Source organism: Protopterus annectens, chromosome 6.part0, assembly GCF_019279795.1.
Source record: "Protopterus annectens isolate FY-2018-M chromosome 6.part0, PAN1.0, whole genome shotgun sequence".
Taxonomy (NCBI): domain Eukaryota; kingdom Metazoa; phylum Chordata; order Ceratodontiformes; family Protopteridae; genus Protopterus; species Protopterus annectens.
The window spans coordinates 102745427-102771835 of NC_056737.1; the positions used below are offsets into that span (position 1 = coordinate 102745427).

General features: G+C 43.5%; 1 protein-coding gene across 3 annotated transcripts in view; it reads left to right on the forward strand.

Annotated features, from left to right (window-relative positions):
• AQR (aquarius intron-binding spliceosomal factor) overlaps positions 1 to 26409 on the forward strand; it is a 2539865-nt gene that overhangs the window by 1426119 nt on the left and 1087337 nt on the right. For all 3 annotated transcript variants that reach the window (XM_044073871.1, XM_044073874.1, XM_044073872.1), the window contains one exon: positions 22455 to 22595. In XM_044073871.1, coding sequence (XP_043929806.1) covers positions 22455 to 22595 — 141 coding nt within the window. The remainder of the gene's footprint in view (positions 1 to 22454; positions 22596 to 26409) is intronic.

Genomic DNA, 26409 nt, shown 5'->3' on the forward strand with positions numbered 1-26409 from the left:
GCACTGTAGTGATGTGAGGTAGTTTATTCTGCGTTACTACCATGTACTGTAGTGGTGTAAGGTAGTTTATTCTGTGTTACTACCATGTACTGTAGTGTGAGGTAATTGTTTACCCTGCCTTACTATCATGGACTGCAGTAGTCTGAGGTAATTGTTTACTGTGCCGTGCTATCATGGTCTGTAGGGGTATACGGTAATTGTTTACCCAGCCTTATTGCCATGTACTGTAGTGGTGTGAGGTGATTGTTTGCATGCTTTGCTACCATGCGCTGTAGGGATGTGAGGTAATTGTTTACCCTGACTTGCTACCAAACATTGTAGAGGTGTAAGGTAATTGTTTACCCTGACTTGCTACCAAGCACTGTAGAGGTGTAAGGTGATTGTTTATCCTGTGTTGCTAGCATGCAGTGTAGTAGTGTAAGGTAATTTTTTTATCCTGCCTTACTACTGCCCACTGTAATAGTGTGAGGTAATAGTTTACCCTGCCTTACTTACTGGCATGCACTGTAATAGTGTGAGGTAATTGTTTACTCTGCCTTACTGCCATGCACTGTACAGTAATTGTTTATCCTGCCTTACTACCATGCACTATAATAGTGTGAGGTAGTTGCTTACCATGCCTTACTACCATGCACTGTACTAGTGTGAGGTAATTGTTTACCCTACCTTACTACCATGCACTGTACTAGTGTGAGGTAATTGTTTACCCTACCTTGCTACCATGCACTGTACTAGTGTGAGGTAATTGTTCACCCTGCCTTACTGCCATGCACTATACGGTAGTTGCTTACCCTGCCTTACTACCATGCACTGTACTAGTGTGAGGTAATTGTTTACCCTGCCTTACTTCATGCACTGTACGGTAATTGTTTATCCTGCCTTACTACCATGCACTGTACCTGTGTGAGGTAATTGTTACCCTGCCTTACTGCCATGCTCTGTACTGTTGTGAGGTAATATTTTACTTACCTTACTACCATGCAGTCTAGTAGCTTGAAGTATTTGTTTATCTAACCTCACTACCATGCACTCTAGTTGTTGTTGTGTCTTTCGGCTTATCCCAGTTAGGGGTCGCCACAACGGAACTCTGGTCCGCTAATGGTTGGTAGTGGATTTTTACGTGCTGAGTTACCAGCCCTGACGCACAACCTTCAACGAAGGCACACCCATTCACGCATGCTCCACACAGAAGACGCTCTAGCTGAGAATCGAACGCGGCAACGTCTTGCTGTGAGGCGACAACGCTACCGCAGCACTACTACCGCGGGTACTGCCATGCACTCTAGTAGTGTGAGGTAATTGTTTATACTGCCTTACTTCCATGAACTGTAGCAGTGTGAGGTAAGTGCTTACCCTGCCTTGCTACCATGCACTATAGTACTGTGGGTTAATAGTTTACCCTGCTACACTACCGCACACTGTAAGTGTGAGGTAATTGTTTACCCTGCCTTCCTACCATGTGCTGTAGTAGTGTGAGGCACTTGTTTACCCTGCCTTACTATTATTACTGTAATGTTGTGAGGTACATGCATTCCCTGCCTTACTACCATGCACTGTAATAGTGTGAGGCACTTGTTTACCCTGCCTTACTATTATTACTGTAATGTTGTGAGGTACATGCGTACCCTGCCTTACTACCATGCACTGTAGTAGTGTGAGGTAATTGTTTACCCTGCCTTATTGTATGCACCGTTATAATGTGAGGTACTTGTTTATCCTGCCTTACTACCATGCATGGTTTAGTTTAACTTGTTACATACTAAGTGCACTGTTCATAGAGTGCTGTACCAAAGCATTGCTTCAGTTATACTCAAAGGTAAATAGTGGGAAGCATGGTAAGTCTTACTCCATTATACATATGTAAATGACCCCCCACTTGACAACAAACACAACACTGGTTTTGTACCCGCCAGTCCAGTGGTGTAACCTATGAGACTGCAGCCACATACATTTAGATTATATTGTGTTGTGTTTATCAGTGCAGCAATACCATACCCTGATTTTATGTTATTCAGCATACAGATGCACACACAGTAGTAAAAAATGTTTTGCATTAGGAAGACCTGTACTGGCAGTAGACTTGTCCATATTGCAGACAGATCATCAGCCCAGCTGAACTTTGCCCATCCAGACACAGTGGCACTTTCGAACTCCAAAGAGTGAGAGCTCACACAACACCAGCTCATAAGATCCTCTCATTACCATAATGGGGTAATGAGACTAACTCTCCTGTCATGACAAATATTTCATAACTCTTAATGAACTGCATTTCGCCACAATGGTCTAAGACAGTGTAGCAAGGATCAAATAGTTAAAAATCAAAGCAATATAATTTTCTCCTAATACTGTCATCTTTAAAATATATGCTCTTTTCAGCATGAACTGTTGTGGAATTATTATGCCTTACATTTGCATCTGTGTTATTTAAACTTCTTTGTTTAAAGGGAGTAATATGATTATTTCTATTTCTTCTAGCAATCTGTTGCTAACCAGCTCATATTACAAAACTGTTAAAATGTCAGTGTTCCTACAACTGGAGAATAGGGTAGATCTGATGTCAATTTTCATTCATTACTCAACTAATGGGTTCAGATCCGATGCTCAGATCTGAATTGGCTGTTAACACTATCTCGTGGCCTCCAAAAACTCTTGAGCTCCTTACCTACCCGTAATGCACCAGTACCTAACATCCCTCAGATCTCTCACTTCTAGACGTGGTCGCCTTCAGCTCTTGAGTGTAGAGTTGGCAGATAAGTCTCTCTTGCATATTTCTTACTTAAAAGTACTTGTTTAATCTTTAATTTTATTTTTAACTTGCTACTGCTGATATTCTTATACTTCTTACACCTTTGAGTGTATCTTTTTCCTACTATTGTTGGTAGGTCTAGCCTTCCTTCCCTATGCCTTTTACACTTAGTGTATACCTTTTTCCTTACCATAGTTGGTATTTTTCTCATCCTGTTTACAAAATAGTTGTACATCTTCACTTACCATTGTTGGTATTTAGCTTTTCTCTTCTTTATAATTAAAAAAATAAAAGTTTAGTGATCTTGTTATTATTGTAATTTTTCTATTTTTAGAATGCCCTTAAAAGCAAGCTTTAAAAAGTGCGATAAGTGTCGGCACAAGTTGCTTTATTCCATTGCCCATAATCTTTGTGTATATTACTTGGGCCTGGATCATTTACAGAAGGATTGCAGCATCTGTCTTGGGTTTAACACCCAAGCACTGGCTGACAGGAAAAATAAATTGATTTTGAAAGGCTTGCTGCCACCTTCCTTCTCTGAGACTGTTACTGGGGCTAAATCCGCCAAACACAAAAGTAGAGACCCTACATAAAGGTCTAATTCATCTGCGTCTTCAGCCTCTTCTTCCTCAGAACATAAAAATACACCCTTGGATCTGAAACCCGTACTGAGGATAGCTTATTCTGCTCAACTGTATCCAGTCCCATCCAGAGTGCCTTCTCCCTTTTTAGAAAGGGGCTCCAAATCTCCATCCCTAGCATCATATTGAACCTCCAGGAGTCTTACAGAAGCAGATGTAGAGAGGACAGGGAGGAAATTCTTCACAGCACAAATTCAGATGAGAGTTTTTATGGCTCCTACCCCTTCTGGTTAGGAGACCTGATCATCTACTATTCTACCCATTACAGTTCCTTGTCTAATCCAAGCTGTTGTTTTAGAGTCTTCGGACCCGAGTGTTCCGGGTCCATCTGGTTCAGACATGAAGAAAGCACATTTTTTGGATCCGACTACTGCTTTGAGTGCACTAGCTCCAGCATCCTGGAAGCCAGATGACTTTCGGAGCCAAAGCATCCCTGTTAGATCCAGGAGTTTGGAGTTAAATCTGAGGTTTTCAGAGCCATCTCTTCCTTTCGGAGCCTCAACACTAGACAGCTCGGCTGCAATTTCTACATCTGGTGGGTTGTTCTTGGAGTGGAGGGAGGTGATGGGCCAGAAACTTGCTTTCTCAGTTCCATTGTCTTCCTTCTCTCAGGAGCAATCTACCTTTGATGTTGTCAAGAGAATGTACTCTGCTCCAGCAAGACAGATGAGTCCATTACCCTCGGATCCACTTCCACTTCTCAGATGAATTTGCACCATGAGCCTCAACATTCTACCCCCACAGGGACAGCCAGCTCAAAGCTTCCAAACTACTTAGCAGGGTGTCCAAATCTCTACTGATACTTCACCGGAACACCCCACCAGGAAAGTCCTAGGAAGAGAAAGTGCAAAAGGAGGCACTTGGACTTTCCTCAAGAGTCATGAAAGGAACCTGATGCTGTTGCGCCAGTCCTCCAAGAGACCAGACAGGATTCTGGCTCCACCAGTAGTAAGGGAATTTTGGGGTAAAGGGACACCAGTAGATGCCATGGTCGTGGAGGCAGCTACAAAAATGAACTTGTGGAACAAAGTTTTACTGGCCAGCCTCCTAACAGAGAGTCTAGGGTGATTGACAGATTTGGGAAGCGTGTTAATGCTTCAGCGACTTTTGGACTCAGGTTGCTGAACTATCTGGAATGATTTACAAGACTTCAAAGAGATTTGATTAAAAAGCTATTGAAATCTTTGTAGAACCAAAACTGCTGAGGTTTAATCTTCAGTAGTCTCTGTTTGCTACCCTACAAGCTATATCTAATTTGTCCATGAGGCTTATCTCACACGCTGCATAAGGTGCCTCAAGGGCCATGGGTTCAGGTATTTCCATCAAAAAACATTACTGGATGCATATGTGTGATTTTGCAGAGGCCTTCAAGTCCTCTTTCATCAATGCTGTTTTTGATGGCACTTTTGTTTGGCCCCACAGTGAAGGAGACACTCTCCAAGTGTGAGAAAGATAGAAAGACCCTCTCTGCAGTGAGCATGCATTTTTCGACCCCTCAAAGGACCTTTTCCAGGAATCAATGGGGAAGTCAAAAAATGTGGTTCAAAAAGTCCCAGGGTCCTTTCCAGTACCCACATGGAGATAGTTCCCCCAGAGGTATAGGGGAGAGCTATAATGGAAGAGGAGGCCCACAAAACCAGGGGTCTAGAGATTCCTTTTCCAGCAGACCCTTTCAGCTTTCCTGAAAGGAGACCCAATTTCCCACCTCTGGAGGCAGTCGGGGGTAACATATCTCTACACCAGAGAGCCTGGCTAGATATAGCAAAAGACAATTGGGTGCAGAGAATTATTTCTAGAGGTTGTATAATTCCCTTTTCCCTACCTTCTCCATTGTTAAGAAAATGTCCAAATGTTCCATTCAATCAGAGGAAAGCAGCAGCAGTACAAATCCAAAAGCTGCTAAGAAAGAGAGTCATCCAAGAGGTCCCACCAGACAAAACAGAATCCAGAACTTACTGAAGATTCTTTTTAGTGCCAAAGAAGACAGGAGGATGGCGACCAGTTTTGGATCTCAGTGTATTGAACAAGTCAGTTTGGCACACAAAGTTCCGGATGATCATAGTTCAGTCCATTCTGCCCTTTCTGGGCAAGGACGACTGGATGTGCTCGATAGAACTTCAGGATGCTTACTATCATATAAAGATGAACAGGTGATCCAGAAGTTACTTACACCTCTGGCTGGGAGCCAGTCACTGTTGGTTCAGATCACTGCCCTTGGCCTCACCACAGCCCCAGGGTGTTCACTAAGTGCATGGCAGTGGTAGCAGCTCACTTGAGACTGCAGGAATTCTGGTGTTTCCATATCTAGACAACTGTCTCATTACCACCCGACCAGGCATCGACTGATAGAAGCACACGATCAGGTGATACCGACTTGTTTATGTCTCAGAGTACCATAAATTATGGCAAGTCTCACTTGGAACTGACCCAAACATTAGAGTTCATAGGGGCTGTGTTCAACACGGTATCTATGGTAGCTTCTCTTCCTCTTTCAAGAGTACAAACAATAAAGATGCAGATCAGGAATATAATTTGCAATACCAGAATCTCGGCCCATTTGATACTGCAAGCCCTGGGGTCAATGTCAGCAGCAGTAATCTTAGTTCTTTAGCAATATTCCACATGAGAGTTCTACAGTGGATGCTAGCAACACAGTGGTGAATGCTTTCTCAACCCATGTCAGCGAAGATAAGAATAACTCAAGTATGTAAAAAATATCTTTGCTGGTGGATGCAGTCACAACAGGTACTACAAGGCCATCCTTTCGTCCTCCCTCATCCCAAGGCCATAGTGACCAAGGACTCTTCCCAGATTGGGGGGGAGGGGGCATTTTCTGGGGAAAACTGTCCAAGGCACTTGGTCCCCTGAAGAGGCCAACTTGCATGTCAGTGTTCCGGAGATGAGAGCAGTGATTTTGGTGTTACAGGTATTCCAAGACTCTCCCTTTCAGAACAGTTACAGTCCAAACAGACAACATGTCAATAGTTTGGTACATCAGCAAACAGTGGGGAAAACAGATCTTATCCCCTGTGTCAGGAAACCCTCAGTGTGTGTCAATGGTGATATCTTCCAACCGCTTTCTGATAGCAACACATATTCCGGGGAAATCGCACACAACAGCAGACAAACTGAGCAGGTCCATTTTACTACCTCATGAGTGGTCTCTCAACAACAAAGTGACAGATATGATTTTCAGTCAGTGGAGCCAGCCTTGTTCCAGTCTTTTTGCCAGTCCCCTAAACAGCAAGTGCAGCAGCTTTTTTGCCTTTATTCCCCCCACCGGGGGATTCACTGAGGGATGCTCTACTCCACAGTTGGCTCCCAGGACTTCTGTATGCTTACCCACTAACTCCCCTAGTTCCCAAATTCATGCAGAAAGCAGCCCAGTTGAAGAGCAAAGTCATCCTCATTGCACCTTACTGGCCTTGACAGATTGTTTCCCTTCTTCTGGCTTCATCTACAGTATCCACCTTGGATTCTGGATCCAACTCCAGACCATCTGTCTCACCTGACAGACATAGTTCACCTGGATATCTCAGATCTCAAGCTACCACCATGGTTTCTCCTATTCTTTTAATAGCCAGACAACCAATGCTCTCTTCCCCTGTCCATTCCATAATTTTATTTTCCCATAAACCTTCTACTAGGAAACTCTGCAGAAGTAAATGAAAAAGGTTCATTTGTTGGGCAAAGCAAAATCAAACTGACTCATTCTCAGCTCCAGTTCAATTAGTTCTGGAATTGGCGAGTCTATTTAATGAAGGTGCTAGTTCATCAACTGTAAAGTCCAACTCGCGGCAATCTCTAACTTTAAATTTGGATTTCAAAATTATTCACTGGCTTCCTCTAAGTTGTGCAGTGCCTTTTTTGAGGCACTCTCCTGTTAAGACCCCCTTATAAAGACCGCACTCTACCATGGGATTTAAATTTGGTACTGCAAACCTTAATTCATTCTCCCTTTGAACCAGCAGCTAAATGTAATCTTAAATTGCTGACACTGGAAACTGTCTTTCTAGTTGCAGTTACATCTGCTAGAAGAATTTCCAAACTTCAAGCATTATATTCTAAGCCTCCACATTTGATTTTTCATAAGGATAGGGTGATGTTCCATATCAATGCTTCCTTCCTTCCTAAGGTGGTGTCAGAATCCAACATCAACCAATCCCTTAACTTGCCAGTATTTTTTTCAAAATTTGCAAATAAAGGGGAATATATGCTGCTGTTATTGGATGTCCATAGACAATTACATTTCTACCTAGACAGAACAAAAGAAATTAGAAAGATAAATCAGCTCTTTATCTCCTCTGCACACACTGAACTATGTGAATCAGCTACAAAAGTAACTCTAGCTAGATGGTTGACAGATTTGCATTTCATTTGTGTATAACAAGTTGAATTGCCCCTTAGCAAAACCTTTAAAGGCTCATTCAACCAGATCTATGGCAACTTCTTATGTGTTCCTGTACACAGCATTTATTGATGATATATGTGCGGCTGCAACTTGGTCAAATCCTCACTTTTATCACTCATTACAAATTTGATCTGGTCTCGAGGGAAAGAGCAGCCTTTGGCTCAACCGTACTCAGGAATGTTCTTTAGAGTCCACCCAGGATTTTAGGTAGCTGAGGAATCTGTCCTATTAGTTGTGGAATGAATGAAAATTGACAACATCAGGTAAAGAAGTTATGTATGCACCATAAAGTTCCATCTGTGTTGTCCATTTTCATTCTTCCTCAACTCCCTACCCACCAGCCCCCATCCTTTTTAATGACTGACTTCTTGAGGAGTGAGAGGCTTCAAGGACATGGCTGGCCTTTGTGTTGAGCTCCAGATATGGCGTGTTATAGTAGTCTTCCTGTCAAGCAGCAGACAAGATCTGAGGGATGTTAGAGATTGGTACATTATGGGTAAAGAAGGAGCTCATGAGTTTTTGGAGGCCACAAACTAGTTTAATGGCCAAGTCAGATCCGAGGATCGGATCCAAACCCATTAATTGAGAAATAATGAAAATGGCCAACACAGCTGGAATGTTATGGTGAGTACATAACTTCTTTTTTGGAGCATTATGAGAATTATGATAGCATGCCTAAGAAAATGCAATGTTTGATCTTTTTAAATAGTGCCTTGAGTCTTTTCTCTCTGTTTGTACCTGCCTCCTTCAGTCTCGTCCCTTTTGCTTCATGTGTCATAATATTTGTGCATCACCTAGACAAAATACAAAGGTCTTTATAACCACACTGGAGTATTGCAAAGTCAGTGGTCCCAAACCCAGATGCTGCCCATTAACACTTTTAATTTGACCCACTTAAGTTAAAAGGGAAAAAAATATCTGGTTTGCTGTCTGAATCACATTTTCAAATGTTTGTAGCAGCTTTGATGTTGTGTAGTCCAATCTCACCGTAATTTCTACATATGGGTTCGGAGCCGATCCTCGGCTATGACTTGGACGATTTATAAGCTCAAAGACTTCTGGTTGGCTCGTGGCTGAGCAGGTATCCCATAATACACCAGTACAAACCCCAGATCTCATTTGCCGTATCGACGAGTTCGGTTGTGCTTCTCTTGGCTCTGGCTAAGTGTTAAAATTTTTCTATTTAAATTTTGTATTACAGTTATTACAGTGTTCTAAAGTGATATTATCTAAGGCAGTAGTGTTGTTTGCCCTTTTCGGTGTACTCAGCTTAAATTTGTTGTTAGTTTGGTATCCTGTGTGCCAGTTTAGAGTTCTTGTAGGCGCCGTTGCACTTTTTTCCTTATCAGGCAGTTTGTTAGTTTGTGGCGGTTTTCCGCTGATAGTTAACAGGGGCTCCTGTTATTCTGTTGTCTTTCTAGACCATTATTGGCAGCTTAGTTTCCTTAATCTGAGATTGTATTTTTGTCAGGGATCTGCTGGTTATTTGCTAAGGGTTGGAGTTCCTCCCTTAGCACGTTAGTTTTTTCTTCTAATTGTTCCACATAGAAGGCCCATTTTAGTTACAGGACCTAAAAATTGTTACCACAGAGTTATTTACAGTTTTCTGTGTGTGTGCGTTTTATGGTCTGTTTAAATTAGAAGACCTAGTTTATTTTCAACCGGGCTAGACCCGTTTAAGTTAGAGGACCTATTCCTCGTGGTACTTTCTTCTGTAGGGCTAGGCCCATTTTAGTTAGAGGACCTAGTCCTCTTCCCTCATTCTTCTAGCTGTGTCTACTGTTTAGGGGCCATCCACCTGCAGGAATCGTGCTTGTTCTGCCATGCTTTCTCTCCTAGGGCATTACAGGAGAGAAAGAACAAGCTTATACTCAAGGGTCTACTAAAACCATCTTTTGAGGAAGTTATATCCAGTTGTTCAGTTTTCTCCAAGTCTGGCAAATCTAAGTCTTCAAAAAGGCCTTCTCCGGCACCGGCTGGTGTCTCAGAGCCGCCTTCTAAACAGTCAAAATCTGCCTCCTCAACTCCACTGCCTTCGGAGTCGAAAGAGAGCACTATTGTGGTGTCAGAGTCAGTTACAAGTGTTTAGGAGCCGATCTTGGAACCGATTGAATCAGCAATTGAATCTGCTTCTCAGAGACGGTCTGTGGATCCCCTACCGGTTTCCATGTTACTAAAGTCTCCAGTGCCCCCTAGATCAAGATCCCCTACTGTCTTCCAGATCTTTCAGGAGCCTTTCGGAAGAAGATGTGGAGAGGGTAGTGTTGAGACTCCTGAAGTCGACTGCCTTACCAAAATTATTGTTGGCTCCGACCCAGTCGGCTCCGGAGCCACTCGATCCAGCTTTGCCCTTTTCTGCTATTCCTCCTTCGAGCCATGTTGGCCCTTCAGAGCCGAAGTGCTTGGTGCCACCAAAGATACTATCGGTTCCAGCTCCCTTTATCGCTGCTTTGGAGCCGGGTTTGGCTCCAACATGCTCGGTGCCGTCCGTCATGTCCAGGGGCCGAAGCTCTCCTGTCGGCACCGACAGGGAGGGTTGGAATCTATCTTTTTCAGTTCCGAGCCTTCCTCTCGGTGCATTGGCCAGGGTGAGCTCGGACCCTGCATCTATCTCGGAGCCGACGGCTCTGGCTCCGAAGTCAACCTTTGTCTCTTCGGAGCGGGGGAGGTCTTCGGAGCCGGAGAGGTCGGCATTTGAGATGATGAGGAGCGTGCTGTCTCATTCTCCAGCCCCTACCAGTGGTACCAGCACTCTTCCTTTGAGAGCACCCACTTTAGTTTCAGCCCCTACTCTCTCCGGAGACAGCAGAGACCCTCAACCTCAAGAACCATTGGCTGGTGGCCCCCACTCTTCCGAGGCCTACCTGGAATGCCCTTTCAAGGAGCCTCCCCAGAAGAGGCTATGTCAGAGGAAGCATGTTGACTCCCAGGAGGAGTCCTTGACATCGGACACTGACCTCGAGGAGTCGGAAGGGTCCCCCAAGTCGTCCTCTGATGATGTCTCCTTTGTGGACATCTTGGAGATTCTTAAGCAGAGGTGCGACTGGCCCACTGTCAACCCTTCTGATGAGGCGTCACTGTACCTGAAGGCTTTCGGGTCTCAACCTTCTGCCTCTTGGGTGTCTCCACCTTTTGACGAACTAATGAATCTAGTTAGCTGAAAGGTGTGGGATACTCCTGATGCCATGGAGCCAGTCCCCAGGAGACCCAATAAGTTTCTGTCTGCCCCTCCTGGTAAAGAGTTTTTATCTAAGGGTGTTCCTGTAGATGCCATGGTGGTGGCGGCGGCCACAAAGAAGTAGCTGGTGGAGACTTCTTCCTCTGTTCATCTGCCAAATAAGGATTCTCGACAGATGGACAGACTTGGGAAGCGTATCTTTAGTTCAGCGGCATTTACCCTTTGATCGTTGAACTATCTCACTCACTTCACGAGATTACAGAGGGATCTCCTCAAAGAGTTAGGAGATTCTATACAAAGTGCGTGTACTGAGGGAGTCCCTGACAAGATCTCTGCTCAGTTGTCCACCTTAAATTCTATAGTTAACTCCTCCATGCGGCTTATGTTCTATGCGGCTGATGGAGCGAGTAGAGCAGCGGGTTCAAGAGTTGCCCTGAGGCGTTACTCCTGGATGCGCTTGTGTAATTTTGTGGAACCATTCAAGTCTACTTTCACCAACGCCCTATTTGATGGTTCCTCATTGTTTGGATCCAAGGTGAAGGACACACACACTCGGTGTGAGCAAGAAGGAAAGACGCTTTCTGCCATGGGAGTACATTTTACTGTTCCCTCTCGACCATACCCCAAAGGTCAAAGGGGAGGTAAAATGTGGTTCTAAAAGTCCCAGAGGGTCTTTCCGGACACACAGGGTGAATCCTCCTTCAGAGGCAGAGGAGGAGGAGGAAATGGGAGACGTCGCCGTAGAGGCAGGGGCGGTCCGCAATACCAGCAAGGCCGTGATTCCTTTCCGGAACAGCCTTATCAGCACTCCTGATGTGAGGCCCGACTGCTTTTCTCTGGGGCCGGTCGCGGGTCACATTTCTTTGTATCTAGAAGCCTGGCTAAATATCACTCAAGACAAGTGGGTACAAAGAGTTGTTACCAGAGGCTATATCATACCCTTTTCCCTTCTACCGTTTATTCCCAAGAAGATCCCAGATGTACCACCCAATCACAGGGATCAGGCAACTGTGGAGATCAACAAGTTGCTTTTAAAAAGAGTCATCCAGTCTGTCCCAGCAGACCAGATAGGATCTGGAACTTAGTCCAAGTACTTTTTAGTACCAAAACGAACCGGAGATTGGAGGCCAATATTGGACCTCAGCAGGTTAAACGAATCCGTGAGGAAGGACAAGTTTCGGATGGTAACTCTGCAGTCGATACTCCCGTGGTTAGGGAAAGACTATTGAATGTGCTCACTAGATCTCCAAGACGCCTACTACCATATAAAAATGGACAAGGCGTTCAGGAGCCATCTACGCTTCCGGCTGGGAGCCAGTCATTATCAGTTTCGTGCTCTGCCCTTTGGTCTCACCACAGCCCCTGGGTGTTCACCAAATGTATGGCAGTAGGGACAGCTCACCTGAGATGTCAAGGATTCAAGGTTTTTCCGTATTTGGATGACTGGCTCCTGACCGCCCCCACCAGGCATCTACTCCTCCAAAACAGACATGCCACTATTCAACTTTGTGCTCAGTTAGGGATCTCCATAAATTGGGAAAAGTCTGCATTATTGCCCTCTCAAGCTGTGATTTTTATAGGCACAGAGGTAGACACAGTGAACATGACAGCTCATCTCCCCGCCAACAGGGCACAAAACTTAATCTTTCAAATTCAACATCTTCTTCCGTTGCAGAAGGTCAAAGCGAAGTGGGTTCTTCAGCTCCTTGGGGCTATGGCTTCCACCATTCTATTAGTACCATTAGCCAGGTTGCACATGAGAATTCTCCACTGGCTTCTGTCTTCCCAATGGTCGTTCCAATATCTCCCACTGAGTCATCGTATCCTGCTGACGGAATTATGCAAGAAGGACCTTCTTTGGTGGATAGCGCCCAACCAGTTGATCACGGGTGCACTCTTTGTTCCTGCCCAACCCATTGCCACTGTGACCATGGATGCCTCCCAGATAGGGGGGGGGGCATTATCTAGCCAGGACTGTCCAAAGCACATGGCAAGAACACGTGGCTCACCTGCATTTCAGTGTTCTGGAGATGAGGGCGGAGCTCTTGGCGTTGCAAGCACTTCAAGACCGTCCTCATCTCGGGACTGTTGCGATACAATCAGACAGCATGTCGGTAGTTTGGTATATCAACAAACAGGGTGGTACCAGATCTTACCCACTCTGTGGAGGGGCCATGCGAGTTTGGGAATGGGCGATTTCTTCCCAGCGCTTTCTGTTTGCAGCGCACATTCCAGGGATGACCAACATGATAGCCGACAAGCTCAGCCGGACGATCCTACTGCCTCACGAGTGGTCTCTGAAACAGGAAACAGCGGAACAGATTTTCCGCAAATGGGGACAGCCTTCCTGCGACCTCTTTGCCAGCCCAGTCAATACCAAATGCAGCAGCTAATTTTCCGTCATTTCCCCCTCCAGGGGAGACACCCAGAGATGCTCTGGCTCACAATTGGCCCATGGGACTTCTGTATGCTTTTCCTCCATTTCCAAAGTGATTCAGAAAGCCAGTCGTCTGGGAAGCAAGTTGATCCTCATTGCTCCTTTTTGGCCTCGTCAGGTCTGGTTCCCTTTTCTCGAGCCTCTTCTCCTGGACCCAGCTCCAGATCTGTTGACTCGCATGTCAGGTTCACTACATCCCTCAATCCACACCCTCAGGTTGACAGAGTAGCTGCTCTTCAGTTCCATCCCTAGTCAGGCTTCATGATGTATCATCCTCAGTATCACATATTCTTATGTCCTCCCATAAACCTTCATCTAGGAGGCTGTATGGCAGTAATTGGAAAAGATTTTCTATTCGGGCACAGAAAATGAATGTAGATCCATACACTGCTACTATCCCTGTGATTTTGGAATTTCTCTCTGAGCTTTTTTAACGAGGAGCTGCCGCCGCCACTATCAGAGTCCAATTGGTGGCGATTTCTCATTTTCACTTAGTGTTTCCAGATAACAATTTAATGTCTCATAAGCTATGCAAGACCTTTTTGAAAGGAATCACTCTTTTGAGACCACCACTGCAAGAACCTGTGGCTTCTTGGGATTTAAATTTTATGTTGTCCAAACTGACTTCTCCCCTGTTTGAACCTTCACACTCATTTTCATTTAAATTTTTGTCTTGGAAGACTTTATTTTTGGTAGCTATTACATCAGCTAGACATGTATCGGAGCTACAAGCCTCGTCTGTTAAAGCCACCTTATTTGATCTTTCACAAGGACAGGGTGTCACTGCGTACTAATCCCTCCTTTATCCCCAAAGTTTGTTTCCCTGCTACCTTAAATCAATCCATAGAACTCCGAGCTTTCTTCCCTAATCACTGTAATGCAACTGAATACCATTTTCATCAGTTGGACGTTCATAGACAACTACGTTTTTATTTACAGTGGACCAAGGAATTTGGGAAATCAGATCAACTATTCATTTCCTTTTCTGACTCCAGATTGGGCTTACCAGTTTCTAAAGTGACACTATCTAACTGGATTTCCAGTTGCATAGCCTTTATCTACAGTTCGGAGGGCAGACCTTTACTCTGCAGGATCAAGGCTCATTCTACCAGGTCGCTGTCTACCTCTGCAGCCTTTCAAGCCAGGGTCCCACTTGATAATATTTGTGCAGCAGCTACGTGGGCTAACCCTCACACTTTTATTACACATTACAAATTGGATTTAGCTTCCAGGGGTAGAGCATCCTTTGGCTCCACAGTGCTTAGGAGTATTTTCCAGTGAGCCACCCAAGAATAAGGCGCTAGGGACACTATCCCGTATCGAAAAATGAAGGTGAGATTGGACTACACAACATAAAGAAGTTATGTACTCACCATAACGTTCCATGTTGGTAGTCCATCTCACCCATCATTTTTACCAACCTGCCCTCCTGCCCCCATCCTGGAAGATCTAGAGATAACAATAATAATAATCTGGTTATCTTTGGTTCGAGACCCTTTAGTGTTGGTTTGTCTGTTATGGGTTTTTTCTTCTAGTGAGCAGCAAACAAGATCTGGGGTTTGTACTGGTGCACTATGGGATACCTGCTTAGCCACTAGCCAACCAGAAGTCTTCGAGCTTGTACTTCGGCCGAGTCAGAGCCGAGGATCGGCACCGAGCCTATATGTAAAAATGAAGGGTGAGATGGACTACCAACATGGAACGTTATGGTGAGAACATAACTTCTTTTTCTGTTTGGTTTGACTGTGGAATTAGAGTCTTCCTGGAGCTTTAAAAAGAGCAATAGCAGAACCTTTTGCTGTTGGTGGGCTTGAGCCCGAACAGCAGTGTGAGTGTGGACATATTGGATGTATGAATAACAGTGTGTGTGGATGCATGAGGAGCAGTGTGAGAGTGGACGTATAAGTTTTAATTCACCAGTAGCCGTGCAAACAGCCTGCTTAACACAGGTGAGCTGTGTGTTGGCACCTACATTGCTGGCAGCTAATCGTAATTGAGAAGCCACAAGAACTGTAGTGCTGCGCATTGTGTGTAAAGGATTGTGAGTGTGTGTGTGTGTGTGTGTGTGTGTGTGTGTGTGTGTGTGTGTGTGTGTGTGTGTGTGTGTGTGTGTATGCATGCTTGCATGTTTCTGCACTTTCTAAATTGATCAGACACCTGCAGCTTTGTTATTGCTCAAACTGTCATGTTGCGAGCTTGCATGTGTGCAAGGTGCAGTGTGGCTCACTCTGTGGTCATGTGTGCAAGGTGCAGTGCGGCTCGCTTTGTGGTTCGTTGTCAGTAGCATCTCCTTTAGTGCCATTTAATAACAGGCAGTGATGTTTCTTACCAGAAAGCATTAATGTCAGGTTTGACGCATAATAGAAACTTGTTACAGCCATATTTATTGTATGACTTAATGTTAAGCTAGTTATTTAGTACAGTCATCTGGCACTGGTGTGTGTTTGTGTGTTTCTTTGTGCCCAAGTCTTGTCCACGTTAACTGGACAACCCTCATGTGCTTGTGCATGAATTACAGTTACTGGTCTTCTGTGCAATGAGATGCTCATTTATAGCATAGTTTTATTTTATTGCATTTTTTCAAAATACCAGGTTGGCTTTTTTTTTCATGTCCATTTATCTGGCTGCTTTGTGGGCTTATTCTACTCTGTCCCTCAAGTCATTTGAGCTTAAGTCTATCTGTGTCATACATGCTTTTCAACAATGAATGATTTTAACCCACTTTGTTTACCACAGATTCATACTCTGGAAACTATTGGTGGGCCAAAACAAATTTTGAATTTCTCAAGAAGTAGCATGTTACAATCAGGGCAGATCTTCACTCCAGCAGTGCAAAGTCAGACACTTCTGCACCTGAGTCCATCCCAGTTACCCTCAGTACTCACTCCAGAAATGGGTGCTTACCAGAATTCAGCATCATGATGCATGTCTGGGTAAACAAAACATAGTGTGTAGAGTGCTGGTACAGCTGTGAACAGTATTTAAAGGCCAGGATGTGTTTCACTGTTAAGATCCATCCTTATTACTTATGTAAATTTTCATGTTTCCACTGTTTGTCTATGCATCTTCTCCTTTAGAATGCTTAATAATTTGTGTAGGTCCTTACTGAGTGCAATGTGCACTGTCTTAGCTTGGACTGTTGACATTTATTGAGTTTATTGTCTGTATCTGTGTATTGAGACACACCACCTGTGTAGTCAGCATTGTAATTGTATATGAATCTTGATGATGTTCTTCGTGTTTCACTGTTGCAGTCATCACATTTGGGTTATCTGCTTGCAGGTAGCCCTCAGTTGGCCTGATTATCAAAGTCTTGGGTCCTGCATCGGTTGCTGTCTTATCTTCCATGACGTCAGGTAGTCAGGGGTATAAAGCATGCAACCAACGCCATTTTATCAGTCTTTCTTGCCGTGCGGTGCCCGAAGCAGAAGCAGTTCGCAAGTGCCGGTCGGCCGACTCCTGAAATTTTCATTTTTGAGTTTCAGATCCGAAGTCTTCAACTAAGCTAAGTACCCCATTAGAGAATCTTTTTCTTGCTCTAAACCGATGTCAGTAAAAATTAGCAATTGTATTTCTTTTGGAAAGCAAATGCCTCATAAAGATTTTCATTTGTACTGCATTCCTTGCCTAAGCTCAAACTACGACGTACCTCGCTGTCGGTTTTGTGCCTTATTCAAACCTCGTACTATTCGTCGTTGGTTCATTTTCGCATCTAAATATTTTGGTACTCAGTTCAATTATCTAGAAATGGATTCGGTAAGCCACCCGACTACTGACATTCCGAAAAAACGTAAAGATAAAAACAGACACAGACCGCATAGGTCCAAAGCTGCCGAAGACGCTTCTCCTAAGCTAGTCGCTAGTTCGCCGGTACTCAATGAGGCGCTTTCGCAGCCCCTGATACCCGCTACTTCATATTTGCAGGCCTCTACTGTGACCCATTCGGAGTCCAGTATGCCGCGAGATGCTTCTTCAACTGTGGAACCTGCAGATGTCTCTACCTTGGATGTGTCTGAAGCCGCTGTGCAGGCGCACCGGCTTCTGAGGGTGTATTCAGGTTTACTGACTTGCATATTAAACCGATGCCATCTTCTTCTTCAAGGCCTAACACTCGATCCATGCCCAGAAAACCGACGCCCAGACCGCATGGTCAGGCCCATATGCCTAAAAAACAAATGATAAGAATGGCTGAAGACCTTATTACTCTAATCAGGGGAAGTCACCCTTCTCCCTCTAAGAAACCTAGAACTGATTTTCCTTCTGATTCTTCTGATCAGGATTCTGAAATTTCTGTTTTTTTTTCTGATGACCAGGATTTGCCCTTATCTGCCTATGAGGATTCTGATGCAGAGAACTCCATTCACTCTGCTTCCTCTCCAGAGGATTTCTCTTTTGGTGAAACCTTGCATACTCTTAGGGAGCATTTCTGCTAGAAAAGCCAGGATTTCTCTGACTCCAAAAAAAAAAGGCTTAGGGAATTCTTACCCCTGCCTCAACACAGGCCTTTAGCTATCCCTCCTGCACTGGACATTGTAGATGATGCCTTCTCGGAATCTAGCCTGGCCCCTGACACTTTACCTCCTGCTCCCAGAAAACCTGATAGGTATTACAGGGTACCTGACTCTCACAAGTCCCTTTTTAAAGATCCTACTGCGGATCCTGAGACCATTTCACAGGGACCCAAGGGGATTTAGGCCACTACTGCCAAAAATCCTACCCCCTCTGATAGAGATTCCAGGGTGCTGGATAGATGAGGTAAGAAGGTATACACTTCTGCAACGTTAGCCATTAGGGCCTCAAACTTCCAGTTTCATATGTTGAAGTATCAGCAGCATATTATTGGATTGCTTAAGTAGAAAATTATGTTGATTCCTGACTGTGCTGAAAATAAAGAATTACAGGATTTAATGCATTGTGCTGAACAAGTGAGAAAACATACTTTGCAATGTGGTTTTGATTCATTAGAGGCATCTTGCAGGGTTGCTGTCACTGGGTCTGTACTTAGAAGACATGCTTGGTTTAAAGAGCAATTTTGCCAGATCATGTTAAAGCTAAGTTACTGGATGCTCCCTTAAACTAAGACCGCCTGTTTGGCAACAAAGCAGTAGCAGTTAAAAAGATGGAGGAAAAAGCTAAATGCATGCAAACTGTTAAAGATTTCCTGAAAGTACAGCCTCCCAGATTTGGTAGGCATTGGCCCTCTAAGAATTGATCCTTTCCTGCCTCTTCCAGGCCTTCTCAGTCCAAACCCAGAACCAAACCCAGAACCAGCAGAACACCCAGGCTTCAGTCCCAGGGTGCTCACAGGACTAGTCAGTGTGGGGCTCCCACTTCCAAAGCAGGGAGTAGTAAGACTCCCCCCTATGGTAAACTGTCTTAATGACTTAACTTTAAACCTTCCAAGCCCTGCTCACCTGACTGTTCCTTTAGGGGGAAAGATCGCCCTGCATGCAAAAAATTGGGAACTCATTATCCAGGACAAATGGGTTCTAAATGTAGTTTCCCAAGGATGCAGATTCCACTTCCACTCCTTACCAACCCCAAACGGTTGGCCAGACCTACCTCCAAATCACTGGGCAGAGGCTCAAAAGCAGGTTCTCTCTCTTTTAAGCATCAGGGCTATTCATCCTGTCCCAGAAGAAGAAGAATGGGGGCAAGGTTTTTACTCAAGACTTTTCGTGGTACCCAGGAAAGGCAATTCCTGGTGTCCTATCCTGGACCTGTCTATCCTAAACACATTTTTGGTAATCCCAAAATTCAAGATGCTAACTCTTCATCAGCTGCTTCCCTTACTAGGCAAAAATGCTTGGTTGGCAACACTGCATTTAAAGGAAGCCTACCTGCACATCCCAATAAGGGAATCTTGCAGAAGATACCTACGCTTCAGAGCAGACTACATGCATTATCAGTTCTCTGCACTGCCCTTTGGCTTATCTACTGCGCCCAGGGTATTCACAAAGTGTCTAGCACCAGTTATTGCATTTTGCAGGCAAAGAAATATTCAAATATGTCCATACCTGGACGATTGTCTAATTCAGGCAGAAAGCCAGGACATACTATTAAATCATTTGGCATTTGTAAAGAAATTGCTAACTTCTCTGGGGTACACCATAAATGAAAAGAAATCAAATCTTGTACCCTGCCAACAAATTGTATTCCTGGGAGCAAGCTTGAATACAACTTCCCAGATGGCCTACCTCATGCCAGAGAAACAAGTTCATTTGACAGCCTACTTCATTCTACTGGCCACAAAGACCCAGCTATCTGCAAGGAAAATACTGCAAGCACTGGGGTTCATGGCCTCTTGCATTCTACTAATTCCATATGCAAGACTGCATATGAGGAAACTACAATGGTATCTGAAAAACCTATGGTGTCAACATTCTCAGGATCTAGAATCAATGATTCCTATCATACCTTGTCTAAAACAGGCCTGCCACCAAAACAAGGGATTGCCATTCTCTCTACCCCCCCCCTGCAGCCCAAACCCTAACAACAGATGCATCAGACTGTGCATGGGGGGCTCACTTGGCAGGGCAGTGCATTCAGAGCAAATGGAACCCAAGTCAAATGCACCTACATGTCAGTCAAAAAGAAATGTTAGCTGTGCAGAAAGCTCTGACAGCCTTGAAGGACCATATTCTTCCAGAACAGTTATTGGTAACGACGGACAACACCACTGTTATGTGGTACATAAACAAGCAAGGGGGAACCTACTCATACCCTCTCTGCAGACTAGCCATGGCTCTGTGGAACACAGCCTTGAGCTACCAAGTGCACCTACAGGCTCACTTCCTGCCAGGAAAGCCAAATACACTGGCAGACGACCTAAGCAGAAATCTCATGGACCCACACGAGTTGAAACTGGAACCAAAGGTATTCAACATGTTGAGAAACAAATTGGGGAGCCCAGAGATAGACCTGTTTGCCTCCCCTCAGAACTACCAATTGGACAAATTCTGCACAAGGACTCCTCACAAACAGGCTTGGAAAGTGGATGCCCTGTCCTTCACCTGGAAAAACCTATCAGTTTATGCCTTTCCCCCTCTGCCTGTCCTCTCCAAAGTGCTACTAAAGATCAAACAGGACAAGCCAAGGACAATGCTGATTGCACTGGACTGGCCTCGCCAACAGTGGTACCCCCCCCTTGCGCATTGTGTCACTGCTGACACCATGGCACCTGCCTCAGACCACTGCCCTGCTGTCGCAGCAGGAGGGCCAGATTCTGCACTCACAGCTTTAAACCCTGAACCTTGCAGCCTGGCTAATTACCTGACCTCTCCGTTACCATCCCTCAGTAAGCAAGTGATGGATGTCATTCTGGAGGCAAGGAGGCCTAGTACTAGAAAGTCCTATGCTGAAAAATGGAAAAGATTCCGTTCCTGGAGCCAAACTCAGGGGATGGGCACAGCAGTACCCATTTTACCCCATTTTCTTCAGTACTTAACTGAGATGCTTCACAAGGGCCTTTCCTTTTCTTCTATCAAAATTCGTGCCTCAGCCATTTCAGCACATTACAACACAGAACCACCCCTCTTCTCTCATCCACTGCTGAAGCAATTCCTCAGAGGGGCCAAAAACTTAAGACCACCCAGGAGAGCTCCTACTCCAGCCTGGGACCTTAACTTTGTATTAGAAAAGCTCACACTTCCTCCCTTTGAGCCAGCTGCAAATGCAGAGTTGAAATTCCTTTCTTGGAAAACAGCCTTCCTTCTAGCCATGACTTCAGCAAGAAGGGTGTCTGAATTACAGGCCCTCATGGCAGTGGAGCCTTTCATCATCTTTCATGCGGACAGGGTGTCCCTCAGGACCAATCCCTCTTTTATGCCCAAGGTGGTGTCCAGTGTGGCCCTTAATCAGTCCATTCATTTGCCAACCTTCTTTTCTAATCCACAGAACAAAGGGGAATGAATTCTGCACTCACTGGACGTGCACAGACAACTTAGATTTTACTTGGACAGGACTAAGCCTCTCAAGAAATCTGACCAGCTGCTGGTGGCATTTGCTGCAGGGGCAGAGGAGAAGGCCATTTCAAAGCAAACCATTTCTAAGTGGATAGGTCATTGCATTCATTTCTGCTATAAGCACCATGGAAAACCTACCCCACAGGGGATAAGACCACATTCAACCAGGGCTGCATCTACCTCTACAGCCTTTCTCAGAGGTGTCCCTACCAGGGGCATCCTGGAAGTTGCTACCTGGAGTTCTGTACATACCTTCACCAAGCATTACCACGTGCCAATTTTTTCTAAATCCAGAGCTGGTTTTGCCACTGCAGTCTTGCAGGGCCTTTTAGCTGGTCCAAATGTTATCTAAATTGCCTCCTCCCATCCTTTGGAAATCTACCCAGATGTGATGACTGCAACAATGAAACATGAAGAACATAGTACAGTTGTGTACACTTACCATAAATGTAGATGTTTGAGTGTATTCACTGTTGCAGTCCTGGTTACCCTCCCTACAGCCCCCTGACTTCTATTGACTATACCTCTATTCTTATTTACTATGCTTAAAGCTTTCTGGTGTATTTGCTTTTTGTTGGAGGTGTAACCTTATATATAATTGCTTCCCATTATGGGGGCACCTGACATCTGGGGCAAGAAAAACTGATAAAATGGCATTGGCTGCATGCTTTATACGCCTGACTACCTGACGTCATGGAAGATGAGACAGCAACCAACGCAGGACCCAAGACTTTGATAATCAGGCCGACTGAGGGCTACCTGCAAGCAGATAACCCAAATGTCATGACTGCAAAAGTGAATACACTTGAACAACTACATTTATGGTAAGTGTACACAACTGTACTTTTTCTTTCTTTAGCTTTGTGGTCTGAGTCTTTGCTGAAAAGGAAGTGCACCTACTTGGTTATAAAATAAATAATTTAAAATGAAGAACCTTGCAAAAATCAAGCTTAAAACTTAGGACTGTATTTTTAGATTGACATTTTAAAGGACAGATGCTTCTTCTATATTAATTGGGAAAGAATGCGTGAAGTGCATTTGTTTCTAGAATAAAAATATATTGCTTCTCAATTGCAGGATTACATTCTCTGTAAAAGGTAACAGAGGAGTGAAACGTAAAGGAGAAAATGAAGACATAGACAGTGAGAAGAACACCTTGTTTGTTGAACCACATGTAATTCCTAATAGAGGACCATACCCTTACAATCAACCAAAATGGTAATGTTATCTTGTATTTCAGTGTTTTTGTGCCAGATAATGTTGTTGTTGTTGTGTCTTTCGGCTTATCCCGGTTAGGGGTCGCCACAGCGGGATTCTGGTCCGCTAATGTTTGGTAGTGGATTTTTACATGCCGAGTTACCAGCCCTGACGCCCAACCTTCAACGAAGGCACGCTCATTCACGCATGCCTCCACACAGAAGACGCTCTAGCTGAGAATCAAACGGGACAACGTCTTGCTGTGAGGTGACAACGCTACCGCAGCACCCCTACCGCAGGGTTTTTTTGTGCTAGATAATGATCATGTAAAATAAAAAGTTAACTGAAGTTGCTGAGTTTTCCTTCTTTTTAAGACATGATAGCATACTCTGAAAGGCAGAGATCCTTTTTGCTGTAGAATATTGTAAAATATGATAAAGTGGATTGGTGGCAACTAACTTCATTACATTTATTTGGATTAGTAATTCACTGCACATTTAAAACATGCATTTACTGATGTTTCTTTAATTACTATAACGACTTGTGCTCAAATCACAGTGTATTGTATTAATATTTTTTGAGATATTTTGTCCTCAGTGCTCGTCAGTCATCAGCTCATCCCCACTAATTGATCCATTAATTCCCAATCACCATGGTAACCAGCCAGAAGGGGCCACTAATAGTCATCAAGGTGGTTCATGTTTTTGTACCTTAAGCCCTACCCCTTGCACCCGCCCAGTAAAACCCTTTTGGTTAGACTTGCAGTGAGCATTAGTGCTGCTTGTATCCCTCACTTCAGTAAGGGGTTTGACATCAGCAAGATGCCTTGCTTACCCACAGAACACACAAGCATGGCAGTTAGTCACCCTAGTCTCCAGGGAAATCTGGCTATGCAAATCTGCTCCATGGACATGAGAATCCTCCCCTGCCAGTGCTGTCAAACATCCAAGCTACTAATTCTGGATGATCCAGAGGGAAGTACGAAAGTGCCAGTGTTGCTGGTGGTCTTGATGCAGAGAAGGCATTTGGTAGTCAGTTTGAATTTTATTCATAAGACAATACCATCATTTGCATTTCCTATTAGATTAGTAGGGGGTAATAAAGGAGTGGCGGAAAGAATTAATCTGGAAAGGTTGCTCGCCAACAAGCTGTGTTTGAACATAGGAACAAAGTAGTGTGTTCTCTTTCCCCTTTGCTAATAGCTCTAAATATAAAGCAAAAACTAACAAAGAAAACAAGAAACTAAGATATTTAAGGATATAACTGGTATAGTAATTGACAAAAGTTAGCTTTATTCGCAGGCGATGTAGTTTTCTGTTTCATAAATCCAGAAAAGGAGGTCATAGTGTTTTGCAATCTTTTTAAAATCATTTCATGTCTTTTCAGGATATAAAATAAAAGAAGATAAAACAAAGGCTACAGCAGTACTCGTGCATGAATTGGTTGAGCAATACCCATATTTATGGGGACTTGATAAGATGAAGTGTTTAGGTGTATGGATTAAAAAGGATTGTATTATAACAGCTAAGGATATGTGAGAATGGACTAAACAAAAGATAAGTACAACTTAGAAACTGGAAACGGTTGATTATGGATGTGGATATTAGAATACAAGCAGCGAAATGTTTATAGCACTTTTAGTTTTATGTACAGGTCAAGAGTTTGTATACCATGATTAATAAAGATTTGAAGGATTTGGAAGGGAAAGAGCAGTAACTAAGTTAGATAAGTTGATGCTCTCCATACAGCAAAGTGGTATAGAATTGCCTGACTTGAAGAGATATTTTAAAACTAGACAATTAAGGCTCGTATACATAGTGTAAGCAGAAAGTTATAAGTCAAAGTGGAAAAGTCTGATGGTGAAATGGGAGAGGGGGGGTTGAGAAGTAAGGAAGGGGGACTAGAATTTGACTAACAGTAACCATACAGAATATTAAGTTTATAGATCAGAAAGTATTCGAAGAACCATATCAGTACGGGAGTGGAGAAAGGAAATTTTGCCATTAGGAGAGTTATACAAGTAGGGGAATAGAAAATAACTAAGAGAAGACTTGAATTTACTTGCGAAAATTGGTAAAGGAACCAAGATATTGGGAACAAGTGTCTGGAGGAGCAAATGAAATAGAACGGGAGCAGAATTTTGGACTGCTATTTAGAGACTGCCTTCCCTACGAGGGATTAATACCAGAATATATCCATAGAGAAAAGGAGATTGGATTGTGAAAAAATAACTCTTGTAGCGCTTTTAGTTGTGTCTAGAGTAGAAATTGCTGTTAAAGAAGACATGAATTGTAGGGCACAGAAAATACTGTATGACTTTAAGAGTCAGTTGGAGGAGATTAGAAAAGATTGGGAAGAGAGAATGGAAAAGCAGTGTACAAAGGAACAATGAGAGGACATCTTTAAGGCTTCCAAGGATGTCACAAAGTCCAGAAGGTTTGGGATTTTTGTTTAGAAGTATCTACATAGGTATTCGTATACCCCGAGCAGATGAGTAGACATTGGAGAATTTTTCCTCCAGTAGATAGCAAATGCTGAAGGTGTGATGGGAAAGAGTGAGGTAACCGAGAACATGTTTTTTGGGTATGCAATGAGTTGGCCGATTTTAAAAATATTCTATGGAATACTTTGTCAGAAATTTTGGGGGAGCAAATGGTTGTACTAAGGAAATTGTCTGAATTGCCCAGAATCAGTAAGGCCTTACCAAATTTAATGCTATTAGCTGTAAAAAAAAAAAAAAGGCAGTTAATTAAGAAATAGAAATCAAAACCTAAATCACCTGTAACTGAAGGAGGAGATAAGAAAAATGGAAGTGGAATCTTTAGAAAAGGAAATCTGTGGGAAGCATACATGCAGAATTTTATTTTATTTATTTATATTTGTTTACTGAGTAGTGCACTGATCGATATTGACCAATTTTAGGCTCAGCCTGGTTAAAATACATAGCATTTCATAAACAAAAAATATAGAAATGTAAACAATAACTGGGCAGTTCAGACTAATTACCTAGAAAAAAATTGTATATACATTCCATTGAACAAGCACAGTGCAATGTACAGTCAAGCACCGTGAAATGTACAGTATGTACACCAGTTTGTAAAGTGGGTCAAACTTTAGTGAATCTTGAGAGAGAGGCGAAGAGACTCAAATGGAGGTGGGTTAGGTGATTTGTCCTGTGTTGAAGCAGGAGTATTTGGCTCGGATGAAGAATTGCTTTTTGAGTTGCATTCTAAACTTAGGTAAGTGTTGATTACCTTAATGTTAATGGGGAGAGCTTGCCAAAGAGTAGGTGCCTGAGAGGAGAAAGCATGTGCAGTGATGTAGAGTTTGGTTCTAGGGGTAATGAGATTTAGCGTGGCTTGTGAGTAGTGTTTCATGTGGTATGATGAGGTTTTTTCATGCTGTCTAGCTGCAAGGGGTGTAAATGTATGGAGATGGATCAGTTTGTAGAATGGGGATCCTAAATGTAGGTTAGATCTATGTTTTATGGGTAGCCATTTGACTTTTTCTAGGATAATACAAAACAGTGCTCAAGAGGAGTAATACAATTTAAGGGAAAGCAGGAATTTAGCAATTTTTTAATGTTGGAGTGAATGAAAATTGTTAAAATGTATACTGCATAAAAATAAAAGCAAAGTTTGTGTGGTTATTTTCTATTGGTGTATATGTACTCAAGTCATTTTTAATGTGATGTTTAAAAAATTAAGACATCCAAGCAACTAACTGAACTTGGTTTGCTTTTTGTCATAATCAGGGCTCAGTCCCCATATGCTACCCATACAGACTGAATTTGTTGCTGCTTTACATTTTGTTAGTCTGTGCTACCAGCTGTCAG